This window comes from Poecilia reticulata, chromosome 13 (genome assembly GCF_904066995.2).
Source record: "Poecilia reticulata chromosome 13, P_reticulata-male-v2, whole genome shotgun sequence".
Lineage (NCBI taxonomy): Eukaryota > Metazoa > Chordata > Actinopteri > Cyprinodontiformes > Poeciliidae > Poecilia > Poecilia reticulata.
In genome coordinates this window covers 17,514,263-17,539,595 of record NC_088842.1, presented here as the reverse complement: position 1 = coordinate 17,539,595, position 25,333 = coordinate 17,514,263, and the positions used below count along the sequence as shown (strand labels likewise).

At 39.4% G+C, this 25,333-nt stretch overlaps 2 protein-coding genes and 1 long non-coding RNA gene across 6 annotated transcripts in view; 1 reads left to right on the top strand and 2 right to left on the bottom strand.

Moving 5' to 3' along the window:
* pid1 (phosphotyrosine interaction domain containing 1) overlaps window positions 1-7,667 on the bottom strand; it is a 29,977-nt gene extending 22,310 nt beyond the window's left edge. Inside the window, exon 1 of one of the 2 annotated variants that reach the window (XM_081615007.1) lies at window positions 7,333-7,667. In XM_081615007.1, coding sequence (XP_081471133.1) covers window positions 7,333-7,362 — 30 coding nt within the window. In that variant the 5' untranslated portion in view covers window positions 7,363-7,667. The remainder of the gene's footprint in view (window positions 1-7,332) is intronic. The other variant, XM_008425404.3, reaches the window with a different exon arrangement.
* Window positions 5,077-6,988, top strand: LOC103474438 (uncharacterized). The gene is made up of 2 exons (XR_535186.3): window positions 5,077-6,740; window positions 6,827-6,988. It is a non-coding gene; the product is annotated as an uncharacterized LOC103474438 (long non-coding RNA).
* A 1,199-nt stretch (window positions 7,668-8,866) lies between the features above and the next one.
* dner (delta/notch-like EGF repeat containing) overlaps window positions 8,867-25,333 on the bottom strand; it is a 48,116-nt gene continuing 31,649 nt past the window's right edge. Inside the window, exons 6-13 of one of the 3 annotated variants that reach the window (XM_008425405.3) lie at window positions 23,541-23,694; window positions 22,248-22,361; window positions 18,612-18,845; window positions 14,793-14,915; window positions 14,591-14,704; window positions 12,483-12,614; window positions 12,151-12,397; window positions 8,867-11,255 (exon numbers count right to left, since the gene is read on the bottom strand). In XM_008425405.3, the coding sequence (XP_008423627.1) occupies window positions 11,144-11,255; window positions 12,151-12,397; window positions 12,483-12,614; window positions 14,591-14,704; window positions 14,793-14,915; window positions 18,612-18,845; window positions 22,248-22,361; window positions 23,541-23,694 (1,230 nt within the window). In that variant the 3' untranslated portion in view covers window positions 8,867-11,143. The remainder of the gene's footprint in view (window positions 11,256-12,150; window positions 12,398-12,482; window positions 12,615-14,590; window positions 14,705-14,792; window positions 14,916-18,611; window positions 18,846-22,247; window positions 22,362-23,540; window positions 23,695-25,333) is intronic. The other 2 variants (XM_081615004.1, XM_081615005.1) reach the window with 2 other exon arrangements.

Sequence of the window (25,333 nt, the reverse complement as noted above, 5' to 3'; positions counted from 1 at the left end):
AAGCCCTCGTTCAAAAGTATAAATAAAGTATTGTGTCAATATTGACACACGAGCAATCATTAAATGGTAGGCTCAGCACATACCAGTTAAATGTTGGGTTTCAGTGAAATCCACATACAGAAATAAAATTGTGTAGCTACAAATGAGAGCCCATTACATCTCAGTGTAGCTGCCTTAGCTCTTTGCAGAAAGTGACACTGGTTACTGATGGACATAAGATGTCACTGACAAACTGTTTCTTTTTCTCGGTTTAGCCAAAATAGCCTTGGTTTGGTAAGTGACACCCAGCTTCAACACCTAGTTTCTTCTAAGGTGCAAGGTTTACAAGCTGATGTCTAAAAATAAAAAGTGCAGAGGAAAAAAATGTCTCATAGTGGAAACATGTATACTTTTAAAAAGCAATGGCTTCAAAACGTAAAACTTCAACATACCACCCTTGTGATTCATTGTCGTTTCAATTCAATGTCAAAACAATCTGCCTGTGTGATCAGAGGGACCCTTCCCCAACCTATTGCTGTACAGTTTTGCTCATCTAGCTTGAAGAAAAGCATAAACACTTTCTCCTCAGTTACAACAAACAGAAAATCAAAGAAGTGTCATCAATCACTTAGTCTGGAAACCATTTCAAAACTACAGTGTGATAGTTTAATGCCTCTACCAAAAGCTGCACCTGAACAGAACGTCCAACAAATTAACGAGCCATCAGCCAATTAAGACATGGGTTGCACTGCTAAGAAAATTTAAGGAAATTTGTTTTTGTTAGTATTAAGTTAATTTGACAATTATACAGGTTGCATATTATTGTTTCGATGTTTTGTGTAGAAAGTTTGACAGCGTTAAACTATGATGTTTTTGCTGAACATTATACAGTAAGAATTTTATGAACAGCTAATTCCTAATATGCGAAAACGGTAATGCACAGAGTTTGATTTAAGGCTCTGATAAAACATAAATATAATGCTGAGTTGAAGGAAAGCTCGAGTAAAAAGAAAGTTGGAAAACAGCCTGATCGAGCCAGACCAGTGATCTGTCAGAGACGCTTTATAGCAAGTCGGTTATTTTATGACTAAGTGCTCACTTAATGAGCATTTACCTCATGGCGTTCGTCCAGTTATACAATATCAGCAAAAAATAAATAAATAAAAATCCTGCTTGGCCAGACGTACATCCAACACTGCTGATTTATTTCTCACTCTAATCTCCAGCAATCTTATTATTGCTGAAAATCCCAAGTGTCAGACATAATGCAGTGTGCATTTTTCTGCCAAAGTCTCTTAAGCAAGACCAACTGTAAATCTGAAAACAAATTTAACAAAGCAATGTAACAACCGCATCCATAAGAAATCAAAGTCAAGAGTGTTTTGTGATGTTTGCGTCCTGTTGTGACGAGTTTAACAGTTCACAGATGGCAAATTAAACTCAAAGCCCTCCGAGGCTTTGCCTAGACAAAAAGAGGTTCTCAGGTCAATACGATGGGAAGGTACTCAATAAGAGGGTGAAAAGCAGCCACTTAGCCTTACAGAGTCACGGTTAAAGAGATGGGATCGTGACAAAAGTGTAGGAAACAGCTGGAAATGATGTTAAGTCAGCCAGACAGATGTGCGTCTCTGAAAGCATGAAATTAGGAAAACGAAAAAATAGCCCCTCTTGATGCACAGCTACTGGTTCATCCCGAAACCAAAAGAACAATAAGTCATGTTCCACAGATTTGAAGATCAAAACTGTGGATAAACTGTAATATCAGGCTGTGTCACATGTTTTAGCAAAAAAGTCCAAACATGTGAAAACGGTTAGAAAGAACCAAGAAAAATGAGTCAGCTGTTGAAATGTTGTGGCCTGTTAGAATGCATCAAGGCAATGCAATGTGACTGTCTGTTTAGAACATGCTCAGAAAACGTGAGCATGTTTTCATTCTCAGATGTGAGCACGCATTTGAGATTTAGGAAGGTATACGACTAAACTCATTTTAATATCCCTTGACAAAAAAATTATAATAATAATGCGCACAGCAGTGATTTCGCCGGATTCTTGTGAAGTGCTTTGAAAGTAAGCCATCAGTAATCTGATGCTAGATGAAAAGGAGGCATTATGTTTCGTCACAAAACGAAAAGGTGGGCATACAACTTGAAGATGAGCAAAAACGATAAAACCAGGCATGGGTTGGTAAGAGATTCTCAAAATAAAATACCGTGATCTCACAGCATTTCCCACAGCTTCATTTTTTTTCCTGTCAAAAATATTTCTAAGGAGCAGTTTGCCTGTTTTGCAAGCAGGTGGAAAGTATAGCAGCCCTCTTTTAGCCACCTGACTGGCAGTGTGCAGCAACAAGTAGAAGGAGTTAAGGAAATTCCAGTTATTCAGTCACTTTCTTTGACATCTCTGGAAAACGACTTTAAATTGTAAGAATAGGGTGATGGAAAATGTTGGCAACCATTTTAAATCTCAGTACACCTCAACGCCGCCTGGGTCCACTACCGCTTGTTAAAGTTCCCCAATGTTGCTCTTTTTTGCTGGGACATTGCAACATATCTATTCACGAAAACACCAGTTGTTGATCAGGGGAAAAACATAAACCCCATGGCAGGAATGTAACCCGTCAGCCATGTTATGCAACATAGATTAAAACCTTCCCCCAAATGTGCCACAAGGAGCCACACTGTTCACAAAATTCTTTTAAGGAACGAGGACGAAATATATTTTTGTCACAAAGTGGCTTTGCCTCTTGGGTAAACAGGATGAGAGCTAAAAGTAATACTTGAAATGGATCATTCATGAAGTCGCTCCTCGACACGGGGTCAGTGAAGCCACCACACCTCGTATTTCCAAACAATGACTTCACTTTACTTTGAGGCTTTAACCTTACATTACTGTAGACTGGTGTTTACAACCTTCCCCTGTGTTCCTTTGACGGTTTATGAGGAGAAATGCAACTGATTAAGCTCGACTCTGTGTGGTACGGTGGGGGGGTTCCTACAAAGAACTACAAAGCGAAGGAGGAAGAAGGGCCGTGATTGGATGCTGCGTTTGCTGGGGTAGCTCTGTGGGAAGAAGCAGGTATTAAAGCACCGCAACCACAGACCCCAAGGGTGGCAATCTCCGGCTAGCGGTAAAAACATCGGCAACTCTTTGACTTAAACAATGAACCCAAGCTGCTCGAACAGAGCGAAGGCATCATATGGAATAAACCAGGTCACGTACGCAAAGAACCGAGTTATTTTGAATGTGCGGCTTGTTCGTCTGCTCTCATAGAAATCTCTTCAGAGTCTCGTAAAAGTTATCGCGTCGAGCCAAAAATTTATTTTTGTAGACTTGATAAATTATTTTGAACTTCATATGTTTAAGAGGTAGAATTTACCTTTAAATTCAATTGTCATATGTGAGTAAATCTTCTTTTTTTGTATCACCAATACAACTCTGAACACTTTGGCTATTTTTTTTTAGTAGTGTCACATTAAGAAAACAGTGTAATTAACTAATAAATTTTATTTTTTTAGCTATTTTTTACTCTTTTGGTAATTCTTAAATATAAATGTATATGCATTAAAAATTATACATAAATAATCAAATAAAATCTATGTAAAGTTGTAGATATCACTAAACCATTATTTGTTTAAGTTATAGCTTTTAATCTGCATCCCAATTAGTTATACCAGAATAATTTTTGCTTAAAATAAACATGGATGTTTTATGAATGTCAAAGTCCACCCTGCAGTAAATATCTCAATTTGAGGTTTTGTTGCAGCAGTTTTGACAACAAAGATATAATCAAAAAAATAATATAATGTTGGGATTTAGAATTAAACAAATACATAATGTCAATGTCAAATGTATTTATATAGCACTTTAAAAACAGGTGTAAAACTGCACCAAAGTGCTGTACAAGAACAATAATAAAATAAGTTGATGAAAAGAAAAAGAGAAATATTACAAGAAAAGAAAAACATTCCATATATATTGTTAAAATAACATAAGTAACAATAAGTAAAAAAAAAATAAGTAAAAATAAGTAAATGAGGAACAATAAGATAAATGTCTTCCTGAGACAGAGGCATTTTTAATAAAAAGACGAACCACATCCCTTACAAACTGATTTACCAAAAAGCATCACGATCAGGAAATTAAACCTATTCACTGGATACAAAAAGTCATAAGTCACCTGGGTAAAAAGGAATAAATCATGTGCTGGCTGAAAAAGAAAAGAAAAAAAAAAAGAGATGAGATGAGGGAAGTGTGCCAGTCTGCTTGTGGATTCCTTCACTTGCTGAGACCACACTCAGCCTAGCTGTGCCTACAAACAAACCTCAGACAGACAGAGACAGAAACAAAGGCAAATAAAGATGGCCACTGACAGAAGCTGCTTTTGACCGCGTTTGACCTCAGGCAGCCATTTCTGCACCGTCAGGTCACATCTTTTCATCGGCCCCATATGTCACATTTAGGTGCTAAAAGTTCAGGCAGCGGCTGCTGAAATGGGAAGGGAGCACATCTGGCACCTCAAACAGGAAGCACGCTCGCACGTCTGCGTGCGCATGTAGCTTTTAGCCGAGGTACGGGCACACAAGTGCGTCTTTCTCAGACCGCTGGTGCATGTTGTGCAATTTGTCAGTGAACTTAAATGGACTCTGTGTAGGAGAGGAAGGGCCCCCTGAAACTGACCGAAGGATGTGGTCAGCGGAGGAAGAGCGCGCAGACAGACGGAGAGAAAAACAGGGAGGCATGATGCAGCACCAGCACAAAGGCGCAATAATTCTCTGCACTCCATAGCCTGGATCTCCTGACCCCCCCACCCCTCCCCAACATATCCATCTAGCTCTTTTTTACCCTCTTTTCTTTACCCACCAGAGTGTGAGACAAAAATGCAGTGAGACATCAGGTGTTGCTATGGCAACAGAAAGAGAGAATATCATGGATTGTGTAATATGCGGACAAAGACAAATACATACTGAGCAATTCCGGTTTGATTCTAAAGCTGCCTTTAAGTGCATGTGCTGGGATTCACAGACTTTCCAAATTAAAATATTCTGCAAAACCAGTTTTTAAAAAAAACTTTGTATGAATGATTCAAATTAACGACAAGAACAAGAGAAACAAACTAAAGTGTTTTGTAAGGTTCCAGCCACAGCTGGCCCTTCAGGAGGTGAACTGGTGGGACTGCTTATCGCACTTTTTTTTTTAAACATTCCTATCTCTTTTTCAAGGTTTCCCCACAGCCCCAAGTCACAATTACAGCTCAGATGTTAAACACAAAGTCAAAATCACTCCAGCATGGCTTCTGCTTGAGGGTTTACAGATTCCTGATCTGCAAGGTTATCTTTCAGTCTTCAGAGAGCGCTCCACATGGACCTCTTAGCCTCTCTCAGGTCAGGAAGAAAGCCAGGACAATTTGTTTGACTTTACCTTTAAAATATACGTTAGTTGAAGTTCAAATATAGAAAGCATTTGAAAAGCTTGTACTGTACAAAAATCTACATAAGCTTCTCATAGTGAACTTATGCATGTGTTACTCTGTTTTCTCTTTGAAGCTGTAAGCAGGATCTATCAAATGGCGAAATAAAGTCAAAGACAGAAGCAAAATGTTATACTAATTATCCATTTATCTGACCATCTGCCATGTTTCAATCTTATTTGTCTTCCAGTGAGTCACTGATTTAGAATATATTCCAAGTCTAGAATTAAAGAGTGAAATTTTAAGTGAAATGTTGTTTTTGCTTTATTGCTTCACTGGATGAAGATGGGCGTTAGTAAATAATGTTCAGCATTTCTATTTCTGACCATCAAGTAAGGGTGAAATGGACTCCAAATTTTCTCACAATATATGTTTGATGTTTACAACAATATATTACTATAAAAAGTACCTTATATTTATTAACGCCTTTTAGATGCCTTTTGCAATCAGCATAAAATGAAGAAATGATACTAAAAAGTACCAAGCAATCATTTGACTTTATCAGAACTTCCCTTTTCATATTTGTATTTATTTGGAGCCACTCAGACATGAAGATTTTTAGAAAACATACTCTTATTTTATCCCAGTTCCTTTTGTTATTTGCAAAGTTCAACATTTTTGCAATAAAAATGCTTGCTGATTAAATTACTATTAGAACTGAAGTGAGTTATTCAACACATATTTCAACCACATAAAAATGTAGAATGGCTATATCTTGAAACATGTAGAAATTACAGACACTTTTCTTTCAAAAAAAATATTCTCGTTGATTGTGGGTCACAGAGTGTACTCGAATATGAATAAATCTGTCATGCAAGATAATGTGGCAGTCAAACAAGAATGATTTGCTGGCGCTGTGCGGCAATATCTTGTTGCAGTGAAGGCCTGGTTAAATATGGTACGATTTACTTGCTCATATGAAGCTGCAACAAGAAGACAAGGACACACAATTAAACGCAGAAAGAGGTAAATAAACGCTGTCCAGAATCCCCTGACTAGGAACATTTTTAAACGATGGGCTTCTTTCAGCCGCGTTCCGGAACGCGGTTGCTAGGCGACGGGTTAGCCTATCCTAGCGGCTCCAACCTGCACGTTTTACCTCGAAGCGCAGATTTCTGTTTACAGGGATCTACTGTAGCTTCACATCCGAGGGGAAGAGAAACAAGCGGAACTAATTGGTCCATCCTCCCGACGCCTGGGCAGGAGACGGAATTGTGCAAGTTCACTTGGCAGGCACTTCGCAGGCCGACATCTGGAGAGCATTACGTGTGCAACAGAGACGTGAAGCCATGGGGTCGGTGCACAGATTTACCCCTGGGTAACAAACTACGTGTCATCAGTGGATCTTTTTACTTCACTCTTCTTGTTTTGTTTCTTTAGCTTTCAGCAATTTGACACTACAATTAAAATGCCAAATTAGAGTTTAAGCATCCTGGTGTGAGCAACATGAGGAGAAGGCCCCAAGTTCAGCTACAAAGAGATGGATGAAAACAGCGAAGAAGATCGAAACGGCGTCTTAATTAAACATAACTTTAAAATGCATGTGTTTGACGTTATGAGTTTAAACAACCTCCAGCTGTGGGTTAGCAGAGGAATGCAGCGCAGGAGACGCGATAGTTTGATGCACTCCTGCTTGCGTAACGTGGATAGTTGCCTTCAGACCCGCTAAACCCTCCGGAGAGACCCAGATGATGATTTTAAACGCGAACTTTGAGACAGGGATGTGGATTAAAAATGTGCGCTGACCGCCATCTGTAGCCGTTGAGAAAACGTAGCTTCAGGTTGGAGCCACGCACAGCACAGCGGGGCTGAGTAGCTGTTACCACGGCTCCTTTTACTCCTTGCCCTGCCGATGAGAGGTGCCCCACCAAAATGCCTGTTCCTACCTGCAGCCGCTCCGACGCAGGTTGCCACATATTAGCAGAGTCGCTGGTTCTCTGTCTTCACTTCTGGGTTTTCTCCTCCCGCAGTCCAGTTCACATCTGTTGGCTTTAGCAGCTTCCCTCTCTGTCCCCCTTCGCTGTGGTCGGCTCGGTAATGAAGGATGTGTTGCTCCGCCTGGATGTAGTTAGCACATTTGCCAGCAGGTGGAGGTACCTGCTGTCCTTGTTGGGTTGGTGCTGCCTTCATGTGATGTAGAAAATCCAGCTCCCACACGGTGTGCGCCTTACTGCTACTTGTTATAGTGTGATGTAAAGTTTGTTCATTTTTACCATAATAAATACAGTTTATTTATACATGGCTAATTCATAATAAGCGTTTTCTCAAAAAACGTTATCTTTATTTAAATGGAATCCAGTTTGGTACAAAGTAAATTCACGCCAATTCAATTTAATGCAGTACAATATAATTATATTGTCAGATTAAGGGTATTAATGAAAAAAAAAAACAACAACCAAGGTTTCAAATAAGTCACATGCCCATTGCTGTGATTCAAAGTTAGTCATAAAGTAGAGAGAAAAAATCATTTTCAATTGGTTTCCTGTGTTTTATCTTGTTTAATTTTGGGGGGGGATCTTTTCATGGTGTTTAATTCTCAAGGAACTTCTGTAATCATATTTCACAGAAAAAAACGTGAGATTTTTTTTTTCTCTGCAGGATCTCTTTGAAGTGGTTGGTTTAAGGCCTGGTTTGATCTATATCCCCCGACCCCCTATCAAGATTAAAATGTGTTGCAATAGTTCATCTAAATTAACCTGATTACATAACAGTTGCATAAGCATAATGCTAGTAGCAGTATTTGAAGGCCTTAATTCTTTAATTCTCTAAAAGTTGTTTGGGAACAATGAAGGTTATGTTCACAGATTCTGATCACTTAAGCTCTTAAAAATCCTTTTCACCTGATTGTTTGCAATAGGGATAGATATCATGCTTCTAAAAGCGAAACTTGTTTGCCACTGTAAAAAAAAAAAAAAAAAATAATAAAGAGGGTTACTGAAAAAAAAATGTTTAAGCTAAATACAACACAAAGTGTCGCTGTGTATTTCTTCTGGTGCAGAAATCTATACAGCTGACTGTGCTTAAAGCCAAACAGTCTGACCCTCTGCAGCATTCAGAGGGCAAAGGTCAAGCGCAGTTCTCCAGAACAGACCATAAGTAAAGGTGAGAGCGAGGAACATCTGTTCCTCCTGGAACGAGTGCCTACGTGTCTCCATACAAAACATACCTAGGTGTGCACAGAGACACGACAGTCACAGTCTGTGTTTAGCCATGTTTACAGGCGGGAACATCTGGACAAGGCCCGGGGTCAGCCAGTGTGTTCCCATCACTGACACTCCATAAAAGGCCTTTCCCATGGCTCGCCCTCCAGTGTGATGGCTGCAGCTCTGGAGTATAAAAAATGAACGCCGGAGAGTAATACGGAAGAGATTCTAGTTCCACACATGCAGTGAAATGAAATTCACTCAGGACACGATGAGATAAGACTATGAACACTTTATTGTTTACATAATTCAACATAGATAATAGGTAATCATGTCTTACGTGTATTTGAAATGAGGAAAAATAAATAGTGAGATTTGCTGCACTCAATAGCACGCTGTCCGACCGTGAGGGGAATGACACAGCTGCACAGACAGGAAGTTGTCCACTGGCAGAAACACACAAGCACAAACAGTATATTCTAGAGTAGGTACCACCATTTTTGATCTCCTCTTTCTCTTTGTAGTCCTCACCAGTGGTTTTAGAGAGCCCAATCTCATAAAAAAACATACATACAGAAACTATTCAGCACTGCTGGTATGAGAGGTGAATTTGTACACTGGGATTAGCAGGTACACTGTGTGAAACCATCTATTTTTCTGTGCAGTGAGAAATATATCCACCTATTATCCTATATGTCACTGAAATACATAGAGTAGGTTTGTAGGGTAGTTCTAGTAGACCCATTTAATTTACTATTCATACACCACTGAGAAACTTGTATAGAACAGGACGAATATAAAAAGAAAAACCCGGTGTGACTAGTATTTTATACACGTTCGGATTTTGTCGACTAACCACGGCATACCTAAAGAAAACATTTGGCACAGTCTCGACAGAGAATAATACGTCTGCATTTACAGAGCCGTCCACAGTTATTGACACTCCTCTTAAAGATGTCAGAAAGCCTTAAAGCAAATGTATTTTTTATTGAAGTAGCATAATTCAATACTGAAAGATTAAAAATGGGAAAGACGGGAGAACGTGTCATTCGGGTGGAGGCAACATGGGTAGATCTTTATAAACAGATAATACTTGGTAAAGCTTGCCCATTATTAATCAGAGCAATAATTTCAAAGTTTCAAACTACTGGAAGTGAATCAAAATGACTCATTGAGGACTTAATACGCCACCTGGAACAGCGAGCAGAATGATACGGGACGAGAAAAAACACCTATTGTAGAAATGTCGCAAAGAGTAGCTTCTCTTGGTCCCCTGGTTTCCGTGATAACTATTTAACACAATTTGAATACTTATTGGTTGTTTGAGAGGGATGACAGGAAAACCCTTTTCTGTGTAACCGCCACAAACAAACATGTAGGAAATGGGATTAACACCATTGACTTGAACTGGAATAGTTGAACAGATTAGACGAAGGTTTACCGTACCTCTATAAAGATAAAGAAAAATAAAGACTTATGCAAATGTCCCTCATATCCACCCCTGAATGGTGGAAGCTCTATGTTTCTTTAGCTTCCAAACAACCTATTAGTGAACATGGCTTTTTGAACTATGTTAAATATGAGATTTCAGTAAAAATCTGGGCCTCTCCTAGAAAAATTAAGCCAGGTCATGACTGAATCTTTCAACTGCAAAAATAATCCAAAACCTAAGGCCAAATCAACCCAGAAAGGGGTTACCAGACACAAAACCCACCTTCTTCTACTCTCCTGCCTTCAAACATAAAACCCATAGAATAACTATGGTGAAGTGAGCAAGAGAGGGCATGGCAGAAGACCTAAGACTCTACACAATCTAGAGAAAACCTGCAGAGTAATTCCCAAAGATCTTTCTTTCTCTGTGCTTCATCCTTGTGAAATGTTATAGTTGTGTTCTCTGGAAAAAAGGAGGATTTGAAAAGTTTCACCGCAAAATGGAATACAAAATAAAGCTTCAATATGCAATAAAACATGAATTTATTTTAAGGCATTGAGTAAACATTTACTGGTGGTGCAAATAACTGTGGGAGGCTGCATAAAAATCAGAGCAACAACCAGTTACAAAGGGTTTGAAAATGTTGAAAGGAGAACATCAAATTTATTCATGCACAAAGTAAGGCAACCTACTGCAGGTGTTTACATTTTCTGATACTGAAAAGAAACTGAAGTGTGGCTAATTCTAAAATACTCCAAAGGACTGTTGTTGATGCCGTCTACTGCATTTATTTGTTGGACCATTCCTACAGATCGTCTGGTTCAGACTAAAATCAACTATTTATTGTGCAGCAGAGGTTACTGCAAATGCTGCTCAGCATCTGTAACTTAAAAGTATTGCAAAGTATGCTACTACAAAGCCTTATCCTCAGGAAAATAGCTATGGTATCAAACTCCAGATTTGCTTCTTTTTAGCTTCGCCATGTTTCTTTTATTTCTTTACATTCAAATGTGATTTTGCTGTTATGTTTGTTTTAAGAAATACTTTCATTTTGATAGATGTGAGTTTGTATCTGCGTATGCACTATACAGACAGCTTGTTATGGTGTGAGTTTGCGGACTTTTACAAATCCTTTGTCTTAATGAGGGTGACCAGAGGTTTGTCATCTGGGCTGTAGTCTTCGTAGGCGATGGGGGTGGCATCATACATGGCAGGCCGAGATTTCTTTCCAAATCTAACGAGAGAGCATAAATCGGTTAGAGGTTAGAGGACATGGTGGCAAGATTGGTTTGACTGACAAACAGTCTTTGTGTAATTCACTGATTAAGGTTTTGTGAGTAAGACAAATATTAGTAATTGTTGATTTTCAATTTAAGTTTGACACCGTCTACAGGTTTTAGTGTTTTGTTTATGGGGAGAATTGAACAATCTTCAAACACATTCATGAGGTCAGACAATGATGCTGGATGAGAGACCAGGTCTGTGACAGACTGGCGACCTGTCCAGGGTGTACCCCGCCTCTTGCCCGGAACGTTAGCTGGAGATAGGCACCAGCAACCCTCCCGACCCCACTGAGGGACAAGGGTGCAAGAAAATGGATGGATGGATGGAGAGACCAGGTTCGCAGTGGCCTCCCTAAATCTTCCCAAACATGTTTTGTTGGTTTGTGGTCATGGCTCTGTGTGGACCAGTCATGGTTCTCTAAACCAAACTCACCTGTTTGTGTCCTAGTGGATTTTGCTTTATGCATAAATACTCAGGCACATTTTGTATACTTTGTAAATTATGATCTTGAATAAAAGCACAGAAAATCTAAAACCCTATCCAACTCAGTTGCACATTTCTTTGAATGTGAGTATGCTATTTTTACACTAGCTCATCACAAGTTCGATTTTTTTTCTATCCAAAATGATCAACGGGTTGAAGTGAGAAGATTAATAAAAAATAAAAAAAAACATTGTTCTGAAATTAGTCAGGCACTGAAATAAAAGAGGTAATCATTCTAATAAATAATCAATACCTTTTAAATAGACCAATTACAAAAGGCAAAAGTAACATAAAATCTGAAAGGGGATTTGATTTAACCCATTTAACTCTCCCTCTGTTTAGTCACCATAGTTTCCTCATACCTGGCATGGCGGATGGAGGCGATAGCATTGCTGAACTCGCTGTCGATGCTCCGGCAGTTGTAGAACTCCTGGTATGCATGGCGCGATGATCCCTGGTACTCGATGCGGCTGATGCGGCAGATGCCCACTATGAGGATGATGAGCATGAGGACGAATGCCACGCACAGCGCTCCGATGATGATGTACAGCGAGTGTCGAGGCATGTTGGTCAGGGTGTCCTCAGTGTGCGCTGGTTTCCACTGCAGGTCTGAGGCACACAGAGGAATGTCCAAAGGTCTCTCCATGAAGTTTTGATTGATAGCTTAAAAGACTTTTTTGACAAGCCGACTTACGGATTTCACAGCTGGGGCCAACCCACCCAAGCGGGCAGTGGCAGGTGTATCCGTTTGATTGGTCGACGCAGGTGCCACCGTGGTGACAAGGGTTGCTCTCGCACTCATTGATGTCAACCTCGCACTCCTCCCCTGAATAGACAGTTAAGGTTACAGTCAGAAGTGAGTGGCACAATAAAACCAAGAAGGGAAAGTGGATGTTAGGCTGCTGCCCTGCCGACCAATATTCATTGTCCTCCAGACATTTTCTCTTTTCTCAGTCTTGAAAGGATTAATTGCTCTATTTGGAATTAAAGTAAAATATTTTTGCCATCTGGATGTGTGGAGCTAATTCAGTCATTTACAGAATGATCAGTGTCTTCCCACTGATTCTCTAGACACCAAGAAACCCACAAGCAAAGTGTGTATTATGTTAGGTTGTATACTATTTTCAAGACCAACTTGAAAATGGTATAAAACCTAACTTAATTACCACTTAAAACCATTAACTAAAACCATTAATTACCAAGAATGGGGTAGGTTACTCAGAGTTCTCTGATGACCTGACAGAAAAACACCACTGGGATCACAATACAGGCCAAGCAATGACTGTACTTACAGACAAAACTAAAACAACGGCATCCCACTACCTATCAGAATATTCACAATCCTCTACACCGTTGATGTTTAGAGTGAACTGCATCTCAGCTAAGGGTGTCAGGCAGAGGATAGTGAGAGGAGCCAATTAAAGTGGCTCAAGCGTCTAATTAGGAGACCCAGAGTAAGACCCAGGAGATGCCTGTTGGCCTTGATATTCCTGGAGGAGCCGGAGGAGTCAGGGAGAGGGAAGGCTGCTTAGATTAAGCGGAAGTTAGATTGATGCATTGATTGATTCTTATTGAAAATCAAAGAATCAAGTTTATTTGTATCGCACAGATCAGCAGTAAGGTCGCTCAAAGTTATTACAAAATAAAAGCACACAATACAAAGTCATAAAAGACACCATGCAGTCACAATTGCGAACACCAGCAACAACCATTACATTTTGATGAGGGCCATCATCAAAATCCTCAATACGCAAGAAATATCTTGTTTAACTTTTCATTTATTATGGTTCAAAGCACAAACAGTTCAGTGTATGCTGTTCTTCCTGAAGGGTTTTTCCTTTTACTCGTCTTGTCAGATTCGAAGTGTGAGACTTTTTTTCGGCTTAGCTCCCAGCGAGCTCCAGGGTTGAACTGCTTGATGAGGTGAATGCAACCTCTTTCACTGTTTTGAAGAAAAGTTATTTCATTTCTAGAACCAGCATTTATCTTGATATTAACCTCCAGTCACTGAATCTTCTCTTGTACTGGCTGAAATCTCTGTATAATGCAGAGATGGTCATTGTTTTGAGTCATTAGTAGAGTTGAACCTGGGTTGATCTCAGTATTATTCCTCTCCAGAGTATAAATCTATTTCTACCAGCCGAAGTCTTTGTATAATACTGCTGATGTCCCCGGTGTCGGCCCAAGGCATCTTGCTCTGGTTCAGCTTGGAAATGGAGAAAATAGAGTAAAGTAAAAAAAAATCCCATGTTTCTTAGATCTGGGTATATAAAAACTGGGTATGTAAAATAACTTTAACAGGCAAAGCCATCATTCATTGTGTGATCTAGTTAAACTGGTTGGGATTTTTTGTTCTTTTAAGTTTATGATTTTTTTAATTTAGTCTTTTTTTTCAAGAATATGGTTAGATCACAAGGTGTTTTTTATTTATCTGAATTAAAAAGATTTTAGCGATTCCATTTCTCCTGATGATTTTGGCTATTTTACATCTCTTTTGGTTTGTTCAATTCTCCTGTGGTTTACAATTATGTCTTTAACATTTTTTTCATTTACTGTGATGTACTATTTATCTTATGTTGTAAATTTACTCTTTCTGTCCAGTCTGATATTTATTTTATTTTTTACTTTAGAGCAAATGTGAATGTCTCGACATACCTTTAACTTTATGCTGTGACACCTGGATTTCAGGATGTTTACATTCGTTTTTATTCTATTCACTATATTCTGTGTCTGCACTCTTTTCCCAACATCCATAGGCCTCATAAAGTCATAGTGTAACCCATCCGGGACATTATTGCGTACCTACATATCCGGATGGACAGGCACAAGAAGCATTAAGTCCACTACTCTCACATCGACCTCCGTTCTGGCAGCGTACATTCACGCAGGGATCCTTGTAGATCTCGCAGTGCTTTCCTGCAAATACACACACAAAATGAACTTGCACCAATTTGTTATGCAGGTTGTGAAGAGTGTAGAAGTTGATGTACGGGTGTGTGTGTACCTTCAAACTGTGGCGTGCAGACACACTCGTAGGCATTAATGAGATCCCTACAGGTGGCGTAGTTCTGGCAGGGTGCAGACAGACACTCGTTGAACTCCTCCTCGCAGTACAAGCCATGGTAGCCTGGAAAAGGCAGCCAGTGGTGTTGTTAGAGTCTTAAAAATCATACAATACTGCCATGTGGATTTTTTTTTCCAGAGCAGAAACTGTGAAGTGCAAATTCTTATTATCATTTTTTTGCTTCATTGAAAGTGTTTGTAAATGAATCTTGTTAGCAGCTGCAAAGTGTGAAAGCAGCTTGTCTACTGTCATCTACAATTCACACCAGGAGCTTCCCAGAAGTGTCATAGCATTCATCTGCAGGAGAAAACACCTCTTGGCGTCACGTTAACAGCCTTTCTCCTTCATGATTCGTTTGCCTCAAGACCATTTTTCTTTATCCAGTCTAGCCATGACACCACTGATGACTTCATGAGCCCTCTCATTGTACGAGAAATGCAGATAGCAGGCAGGAGGCAAATTATTCTGCCACACCGTTTGATCAGCATTGAGGCGACAGGACTTGCATTGCAGTTTTATATGCAGTTCACTGTATATCCATAGGATGGCAGTTATGTGCTGAGGCACTATGAGCCTGCAACAGCTACAAATAGCAGGTGAAAACTATCAGAACCTTTAATGTTTTTTTTTTTTATTTTAATATCAAAAAGTGTGACATGAGCAAAGCCTATTGTTGTCAGGTGTAGCTGAGTGCATATTTTTGTTTGAATGTGTCAAAATTCAAATTATTGAAATCTGTGGAAAGTAAGAATAAAGAGAAAGAAAACTCTGTGATGCATATAGTTCTTTGCAAAAGTACCCATATCTCTGCAACATTTCAACAATGTCACATTACAGCTGAGATCTGTATTTTATTGGAATTTCATGGGACTGACCAAGACAAAGAAACACATGCACTGCCTGGCCAAAAAAAAAAAAAAAGCTGCAACCACCTTTAACTCTGAATGTAGCTCACAATCACTGTGGCATTGGCTTGATACGCGTCTCTGATGTCACAAGATTCATTTCCATCCAGTGATGCATTCATTTTTCACCAACAACTTGAATTGATGGTAGCAGGGTCCGACCACTCTGCAAAACCAACTCATAGTTTGACTTTGACCCAGTCAAAGTTCAGATGTAAATCCAGCGGAGAATCTGTTTGTAAAGACATCCCCAAAGGACTTGTAGCTGTAATTACACTGGAAGATGGTTCTTCAAATTCACACTCCAAATTTCAGATTTACACTCATAAAAATAAAATAATGAATAAATGTTAAAAAAGCTTTCTTTTTCCAACAACTTCAGATCTTTACGTTGTTTCGTATTGATCTATGGCATAAAATTCCCTAAATCTAAGTTCAGGTTTTTATCTGCAGCATGACAAAACTAAATAGTTCAAGGTTCTTTTGCATTGCACTGTAGCAACCTATTTCCATCATGTCCCGTTCCTCAACTGTGTCCCATTGTCTGACTGAAGGTTCAGCAATCTCTCCCTGGGCCCCGACTAATGTGTGTTTGAGGGAAGGAAGAGACACGGACTTAATGAGAAGCACAGCTAGAGCCTCTCGGCTCTCCTCTGTGAAATGCCAGTGAAATGTCAAGTGCCTTTGCAGGACTCGGCCTGTTGTCTGTGAGCAGGCTGGTGGTTGCGGCAGCCTCTCATGTCGACTGGATTACACGAACTGGAAGAAGGCTCCTTCTACATTATCAGCTCTCTCTCAAACAGCCAAATTAGCAGAACTCAACACACGCGAAGGCTCACAGACTCGCATTCTCGCACACCAGCTGATGTTGTTGTGAGCCGGGGAGACGATTTTACCTCATGTTGTGTGTGTGTGTGTGTGTGTATGTGTGTGTGCGTGTGTGTGTGTGTGTGTGTGTGTGTGCATGTGTGTGTGTGCGCGTGTGCGTGCGTGTGTGTGTGTGTGTGTGGGTGGGTGTGTGCATGTGTGTGTGTGTGTTCATTGGAGAAACCGGGACGATAATTACTATCCATCAATTTCTCCAGTCTCATTAAAGAGGCCCTTGATTGGACGGCAGCATCTTCACATGCAAAGCCACATATCCACACACACACAAGGACACACGTATAAAGTCAGGCACCTCACCATGGCAACCAGACAAAAGAGAATGAGAGGGAAATGAGGTGAGGTAAACAGAGGGAAGACGAAGAAGAGAAAGGACAAAAGGACAAGCGGAACAGAAAAATTAAAGAATGGAAAAATGACCCAAAAAACAAATAAATTATAGAGGGGGAGACATCGGAACAGTTGGAAAGCAGCAGATGGAAAGATCCTGATGTGCTGAATTTAAATGAAATCATTCAAAGTTTTTTTTTTATTTCATTTTTGATGGAAATGGAAACCATCCACGTTGCCTGGATAATTACCAAAACATCTAAAAGACAACTTTAAGTCCAATTTATCATGCATTACCACTATCTGTACATCTTTGTTTTAGCCACAGAAAAGACAAAAGAAGCATCTGTATTTCTGATGAGTGTAAATATGAGTCAGAGAGGGAAAGTCTGACTGCTGTACACACTCCACTGACAGCTTGTACAAACTGAGAGCACTCAGGGCAAAGTGTCAAATTATGTTTATAGGCCACTGAGAAAGCCATCCATCTCGCCATCCCGGCAAGGTAATTGCAAGACGGTGGATAATGATAAGTCATCATTCCGCCCAATTTATTTGATCACAGAGGCATCGGGTTCACAAATCATGCCAGCTAAAAATAACAGGCAGTATTTCCTTCTACCAAGGCTGAGCCGCTGCTACCAACCAACGTCTTTTCAGATACAGTAAGCTTTTATCATCTGTTTTAGGCTATATTTAGTTTATGCTACATCATGCTCATGCTACGTAGATGGAGACCAACCTAAAGATTTGGGATGTGCTGCGAATAAGAAGATGGATTTCTGAAAGAAAATGTCATACAAATGGCTAATAGTTACAGAAAAATAAGCTGATAGCAATAAGTTATTAAAAATACTTCACTTAGTAAATTGGAGAAACTACATAAATGTTTCAAGTGTATTTGTTAATCGTCAATATCAAACTTTGTGAACAATAATGGTGATATCATCTTTAGAGTTGCGTTTCAAAGGTTTTGCACAGCATCATATTGCAACTTGGTAATGCCTATTTTGTAAGTTTCTGAACAATAAGAAAAACTTAATATTCAGTTAATTTTATCTTTGCTATGGACAACATCTGATCAAAATCCTTTTGTTTTTAGAAATAAGCCAAATACTACAAACCAGGTTCAAACTTATACGTAAAGTCCCTGCTGTTTTGGTTTAGTGTGGTCATGCAAAATTTGATTTAATATTTTTGGATAAAGGTTTTTGTTGAAAAGGGAAAATACTACGTGGTTTGCATTACTTAAATAAATTTGTTTTAGCTAGACATGAAGCCATAATTTGCCTCCAAACACTGCATGTTGCATGTTCTCCCTAGTTCTTGCTCAGCTGAAGCATAAAAATGACATACGGTTGTTTGAAAATGTCTCATATTTCAGAGTCGAAAGAGTGCAGTTTAACTGGTGAAAACGTGGTTGTAATCGTGACAAATAAAAGCTTTGTACTGTAACAAATAAGAAAAGAATAAATAGTGAGACACACCAACTTACACTTTGAGATGTAAAGGGTTGAAGGATGAAATAAAATGAGCAAAGTCTTCGTTTATCAATACTAACTGTGTCACCTTTGACTTCAGCTGATTATGCTTACAGCTCAGTGGCATCTTCACGTTGATGCTCATCTGTGCAGCTTACCTGGAACACACAGACACCTGTAGCTGTTGGCCACGCTGCGGCACACGCCGTGGGCGCAGGGGTTCAGTGCGCAGAAGTCTACCAGCTGGGCACAAGTGGGGCCGGTGAAACCTGCTGTGCAGCTACAGCCGAATCCCAGGGGCCCGGGGCCCTGGCCGTAGCATGTGCCGTTGTTATGGCACGGGCTGGAGCCACACGGATCCACCTTCTGCTCACATGTGGCTCCTTGGTACCCTGTGAGATGTTAGATGGGTGGAAGAAAGACACAAGTGGATTCTTGTGCGCACAGCTGAAAGATTGCTCAAGTCCTCGCAAACAGCAGGGCTAGCAGGGCTTAGTGATGCCTAATCTTTTAGCTGATCATCTACAGCAGGAGTCTCCAACCACTAATCTTAGCGCAGGTTGAAATTAAACCAAATAAATTCCATTTTTATTATGGGCTTCTTGCAAAAAAAAAAGTACATAAAGATACAGTTCAGTGGCTCCATATTAAGTTGTCTGTTTCCAAGCGTCATAAACGTAAGATAACAGAAAGCCTCATAAAACTGGCTATAAGTGGTGGTCTGAAAGACAAAAATTGGCTTTTTGGAAGCAACATGAAAAAATTGGGATGATTTCAAGCACAGCCAACATAATGACGGGGCAGAGGTTCAGCTAATGTCTCCATCATCTTGTGCATGATTATGTTTTATGGCATTAAACTGCTCTCATGTGTGTTTCTACTGAAACCGGTCATTAATTTCCTAAGACTCCAATACTTGCAGTGTGTGCAGCTGATTTGTGACGTAGCACAAGGAACTGAGAGAAAGTTTAACACAGTTTGATTAAAGTCTCATCTTTGTTAAAATTTTTAAGGTTCATTATTCTGATTTCTGTTGTTAACATTTTGGTTTTTGCTGTTTTGTAACATCTCATTTTTGAAATTATATTCTTATGTTACTTATGTTGCTGTTTAAAATATAATTTCCAAACAAATCCATTCATTCATCTACACTAAATCAACAATGAAAGTGTTATTTTTGTTTTTTGTTTTTTTTTAATCATCCACAGTCTTTAGTTTCTCAGAAACAGTTTCATGATTGTGAGTCTGTCTGTTGGAGAGGGCCTCCTCTGTGAAGACCCCTTCTCTCATTTCGATAAAACCTGCAGACCTTTTCTCATTATCATCCGAGTCACCTCTTCTCTGCTTCTAAAAATAACCTCTCCTCCTCGCTTCTCCTCCTTATCTGTTTTCACCTCTGTTTCAGGAGCCGCCACTGTAGTGCAGAAATGGAAGCGCTCCAACAGCGCAATGGAGAGTGTGTGTGTGTGTGTGTGTGTGTGTGTGTGTGTGTGTGTGTGTGTGTGTGTGTGTGTGTGTGTGTGTGTGTCTGTTCTCTGATTTACAGAAACACAGCAGTAAATCCCCTGTGCTGAGTGCAGAGACCGTGCTCCGTTGAGCTAATGAAGAGATTCCTCATAAGCATCCACTGATCCGCATCGCGATATTTCACTTTGTGCATAGAACGTTTGTCGGTCTTTTTTTTTTTTTTTTTTCTCCTTATGTCAGTGACAAGATTTTACTTTATATTCTCCCTCTGTGATGCCAAATAATGAATTAATAGGTTGCCCACCAGGGTTTGTTCTCTTGGTTTGCTTTGAGCATTTTTGCTTTGTTACTCAACTTCTGCTAATCTGGCAAAGACAAAAAAAATAGCTTTTTTTCTTTCTTCTCAGCTTGACACACACACACACCCACACACACGCACATGCTCCCAGTTAACAGAAGGAAGCCTATTTATTCTTGCTTCTGGCTCTAAAACCTACCACAATGTTACATTTTAAATTTAGCCATGCAGCTCACTCCTCAGAATATCTGTTTCTGACTTCAGGCAAACTACTAATACAATACTCACAGTTTTGTGGAAAAAGTAGCTGATAAGAATGCTGTGGAGCCCGCTGAGTTTTAAATAAACCTGCACACATCCCAGTGAATCATATGAATGACAATTTAAAAAGTTTAATCGTTTACTGCCCCTGAAGTAGTGATCTCAGTATAACTGTCAAAGGGCTGCACACATCAGAGTGGCACATCTACATGTTTCAGATGTATCTCTAGTGCAGCTCCTGATTTGTGCTGCAAAGATGATATTTTTTGTATTTGTGCAGCAGACAAAAATATTTGGTCGACTCTCCCTGAATTAAAAAGAAGAGAGGAGAGGAGAGGTGATGTTATTGCAACATGTTCAGACCTGAAATGTCCGAGTGCAAGTAGAACAAAAAATGGCCCACACCATGAATGCTACAAACACGCAGCGCTGTCCATGGTACTTAAAGCTGGAAGCCCATTTGTGTTGATCATCTGTCCAGACATCACCATCTACAACAACTCTTTGAGGAATCTGTGGTTTTGATTCTATTTTATTTTATTTTTTTATCAGAAAATATGAAAAAAAAAAAAACATTTTCTGAAGCTTTTATTGGCAATGACAGTAGTAATTTTCCTTGGTGTCTTCTCAGCTTTTACTGCCAGGAGTTATGAGAAATCAGTGTTTGTTTATGGTAAAAAAAAAATTAAAAAAACACTAGCAGATCTTTTTTTAAAAAAAGAATGAAAATATGAACGCTGCGGGGCGATTCCACTGCAGGAGATAAAAATGCGGCTCCTGCTGGCATCGCTGGCAAAGTGATCACAGAGCTGATGCATCTCTGATGACAGCTATTATGGAGTTGTCATGACTTTATTGCTCATGTGTGTCTGTGTACGTGTGTGTGCAGAAACACTGAAGCATCATTTGGAGATGATTCACAGGCATGGGAGGAGAACAGTCATACTGGCACCGATGGAAAACATTTCAACATTCATTTATTTGGTTCAAGGTCCATATGTTTTTCCACAAGTGGATGACAAAAACATTTAATTCTCTTGGATTTCATTATTTTTTCTTACTAACCTGTTATCTAACAAAGTCATATTTTCTTAAAAAAAACAAAAAAAAAACTTACACATACGTGGCATTGCTATCGCTGCTTCTTTTATCCCAGCTGAGTAGATTCACAAACAGTGGATCTCTGTCTCATTGGGGACACTGCTTTCTGTTCAGGTGTTCCAGTTTAGCCAGCACAATACTGGACTGACTATTGGGAATTTCAACTTATGCAGCTCGTCCAACGATGGCACTTTTCCACTCCTGCCGTTTCTTATTTTTGTGCCTCTTTCCATTGTTATCTGCTGCATTTTCATGCGAACACAGTCACATGCACATGGCTGAAACTAATTGCAAACCCATGTGCTCTAGTTGTGGGGGGGGAATGCATAAGTTTTGCGGTCACAGATTTCCCCAGAGTGGCTGATGCAGGTCGCTCAGCCTATGAAGACTAATTAGAAAGGAGGAGGAAGGTTTAAATTAAGCATCGGAGTGGCATAGATACTCTAAAACATGCAGCAGATACTCAACCTGGCAAAAAATACCAGATGCTGTTTTAGAACGCACAAACATGCAGCATCTAGACGTCTTTTCCTGCTTAACTGTTAAAAAAATATTCATATTGAAGCCCACAAAACTGCATTTTTCTGGCAGAGACTCTAATGCTTCCTAGTTTTTGTTTACTTCACACCCACACCAAACATCAGTTGCAGAATAATTGGCTCTTTACCTTCGGGACAGTAGCACCTGGGTCCAGCCAAGCTGCTGAAGCAGGTGGCTCCATTCTTACAAGGCTGAGAGAGGCAGTGGTCAACCAGCATTTGGCAGCGCTCGCCTTCATAACCTGGCAAACAAAAGCAGTCCCACAAGATTGCTTGATGTTTTTAAGCAAAAAAAAAAAAAAAGAAAAGACAACTGACTTTATTTTATTTTGCTTATTTATTGGATGATATTATTGGTGCTTGAAGGTCACCAATATCATATGATGTTTTTCTAGTGATTTGACCTCCTGTCTCACAAAAGTCCAATTTATGATTTTTGTATGATGGTACAGTTAGTTATTTGTTTGTGTTTGTTTTTTTCATTTAGGTTTGTAAACCTGTCTTTGTAAGGGAGATAACCTGAATTAATCATATAATCTCTATTAGTGGAGGTACATCACAAATGTGAATAATAATAATAATAATAATAATAATAATAATAATAATAATAATAATAATAATAATAATAATAATAATAATAATAATAATAATAATTTGTATTTTGTATTTATAATGCCCATATACAATATTTTAACGTAACTCATGTTTTGATGATTTCTACCAACATTTATGTAATGAGGCTAATTTAAAAAGGAACTTAATGAAAATGATGTTTAATTTTTTTTTCCAAAATGTAAAACACCCCGGTGTACTGTGCATTTTTATTCCAACACAAAGAGAGAAATGTAATTGTAATAAACGTTCTAAAGCTTCAGAAAATGTTTCATCATGAGCCACAATGTAAAATAAATGTATTTTTGTGCTGTCAGAGAATAATCTTGCACATTTGAAATCAGCAGATTCTTCTGCACGTGTTCTAAATCATCATATGAAAATTTGAATTTTTGCATTTTTAGCATCTTGGGATTACTAAGTTTACAATCCTGAATTACACGAACAATGCATAGATGCTATTTTTGATATAACAAGAAATTATTTTCTTTTTTTGTCTCTTTTCTGCAGGTAATTAAAACTATATGTGATGTCTGGGGATATTTGATCAACTTTTCAAAGTGGGCTTGTTAGCACCTTTAGCGGTTTCCCTTTGACATTTCCTACCCTGTCAGAAGACATTGTTTTGAAGTCCAAAACACCCAAACCCACACGTAAAAATTACTGTCAGGATGAAAAGTTCACCGTCCTCTCTGATCTCATGAGAGATTTTCCGAAAGCCAAGGAAGAGGTCAGAATAAACACAAACCACGGAGTTTACCACCTGAAGGTAAACCTATTAAACACATGTGCAATGCATCAAAGCGTACCTGGTTGGCAGGTACATGTGAAGTTTTGCCCCTCGCCACCTTGTCTGACGTCAGTGCAGGTGGCGTTGTTCCGACAGGGCCGGTGGTGGCAGGCGTCGAGCTCTTCACAAAAGATCCCGGTGTAGCCGTCCTCACACTCACAGAAGAAAGTGCTCTGCAGGTAGAAATCACACGAAGATTGAACGAGTTAAAGAGAAGAACACGAGTCTAAAGGCTACAAAACGATTCAGTGACAAAACACTCCTATCAGCAGGGACCCACTTTGACTTTCTCAACCAGATGCAAAAAAAAAAAGAGACTGCATCTGTTCAGATGACGCCGGCGAGGCAGCAGGTCTGAGTTCCAAGATTATTTTTGCTTCTTTTAATTGAGATAAAAATGATCAGTAGTACTTTCAAGAGCATCTGACTAAACTATAACGCTCTTGCTTTTCACACTTTGTCTCATTACAATCATGGCCTTCACTGCGTTTTATTCTGTATTTTATGTGCCTGGCAAATTAGCTCATAACTGTGGAGTGGATGGAAAAGGGCACCTATTTTTTTAATAACTTTTTTTTTTTTTTTTTATATAATCTAAAAAGTTTGGTAACGTATATGAATTCATCACGTCCAAGTCACTGCTTTGTGGAACCAATCTTCACAAGCGTTTTGGAGTGCGTCTCTACCAGCTCAGCACTTACAAGAGCTGAAACATTTGTCTCATGCTCTTCTCAGAGCAGCTCAGGCTCAGTCAGAGCCGACAGAGAGCGTATCTGTGGGTGGAAACGTCCAAATCTTGTCACAGACTTTCAATTGGATTTAGAACTTTCCTGGGGTTTCCAACTCTAATCCTCGGAGGCCAGTCTGTCCCTCCTGCAACACCTGAACCAAATGACTGAATTACTTCCTCAGCACGTCGTCAAGTTCTGCAGAAGCACGCTGAAACAAGGATGGGTCTACATGTTGTAGGACAGGACAAGGACAAAGACGCGTGGACATCCTGCGATTGAAAATGTTCTGTCGTATCATGCATAGAGGTTGTTATCCTGCAGTCTCAAGTGCTCTTCAGTGACTTTTCTGTATTTATTTATCAACTATGACCTATTTCCTTGTCCCTGCTTGACACAAGTATTGCCACAGCATTATGCTGCCACCACTATCTTTCAAGGAGAACGGTGATGTGCAGCCACTTGTAGCTAACAGGGAAAAACGTTACATTTATATGTGATCTAACCAGAGCGCCTTTAAAACTGGAACAGGATGGAGCAAAAGTAAGGCACACAACTTTTCCACAACTTCATTCCTGATTTTTCTGCGCTGTTCCTTGGTTTTCATGACGCCGTTTGTTCTCCGTCGCTCTCCAACAAATCTCTGCGGCCTTCGCAGTACGTCTGGATTTATATTCAGACTAAATTACACAAAGTTGGACTTTGTTTACTTATTGACTGGACCAGAGAGTTATGAAGGTAAACTGAGCATTCAAGACGGTCTAAAAATTGAAAATGCAACAAAACTGAACAGAAACATTTTTGTTTAATTCATTCAGTTCAAGTAAACTCACATTTCCATGAATTGTGCTCATTTTACAGCTCTGGATATGACAGTGAGGCATTCAGTTAAACCATTGAAGTAAAACATTTATATATTGCTGTTTTATCACTGTATATACTTTAAGTGTTCTTGGACTGCAGGACCAAGCAGAGTTGGTGATTTTGCTAAATTTCTTTCCACTAGTTTGCATTTTACCATGCAAAATGAAAATATGGGCCTGACCATATTTACAAAGTACATTTATGAAGTGGAATCCATGAG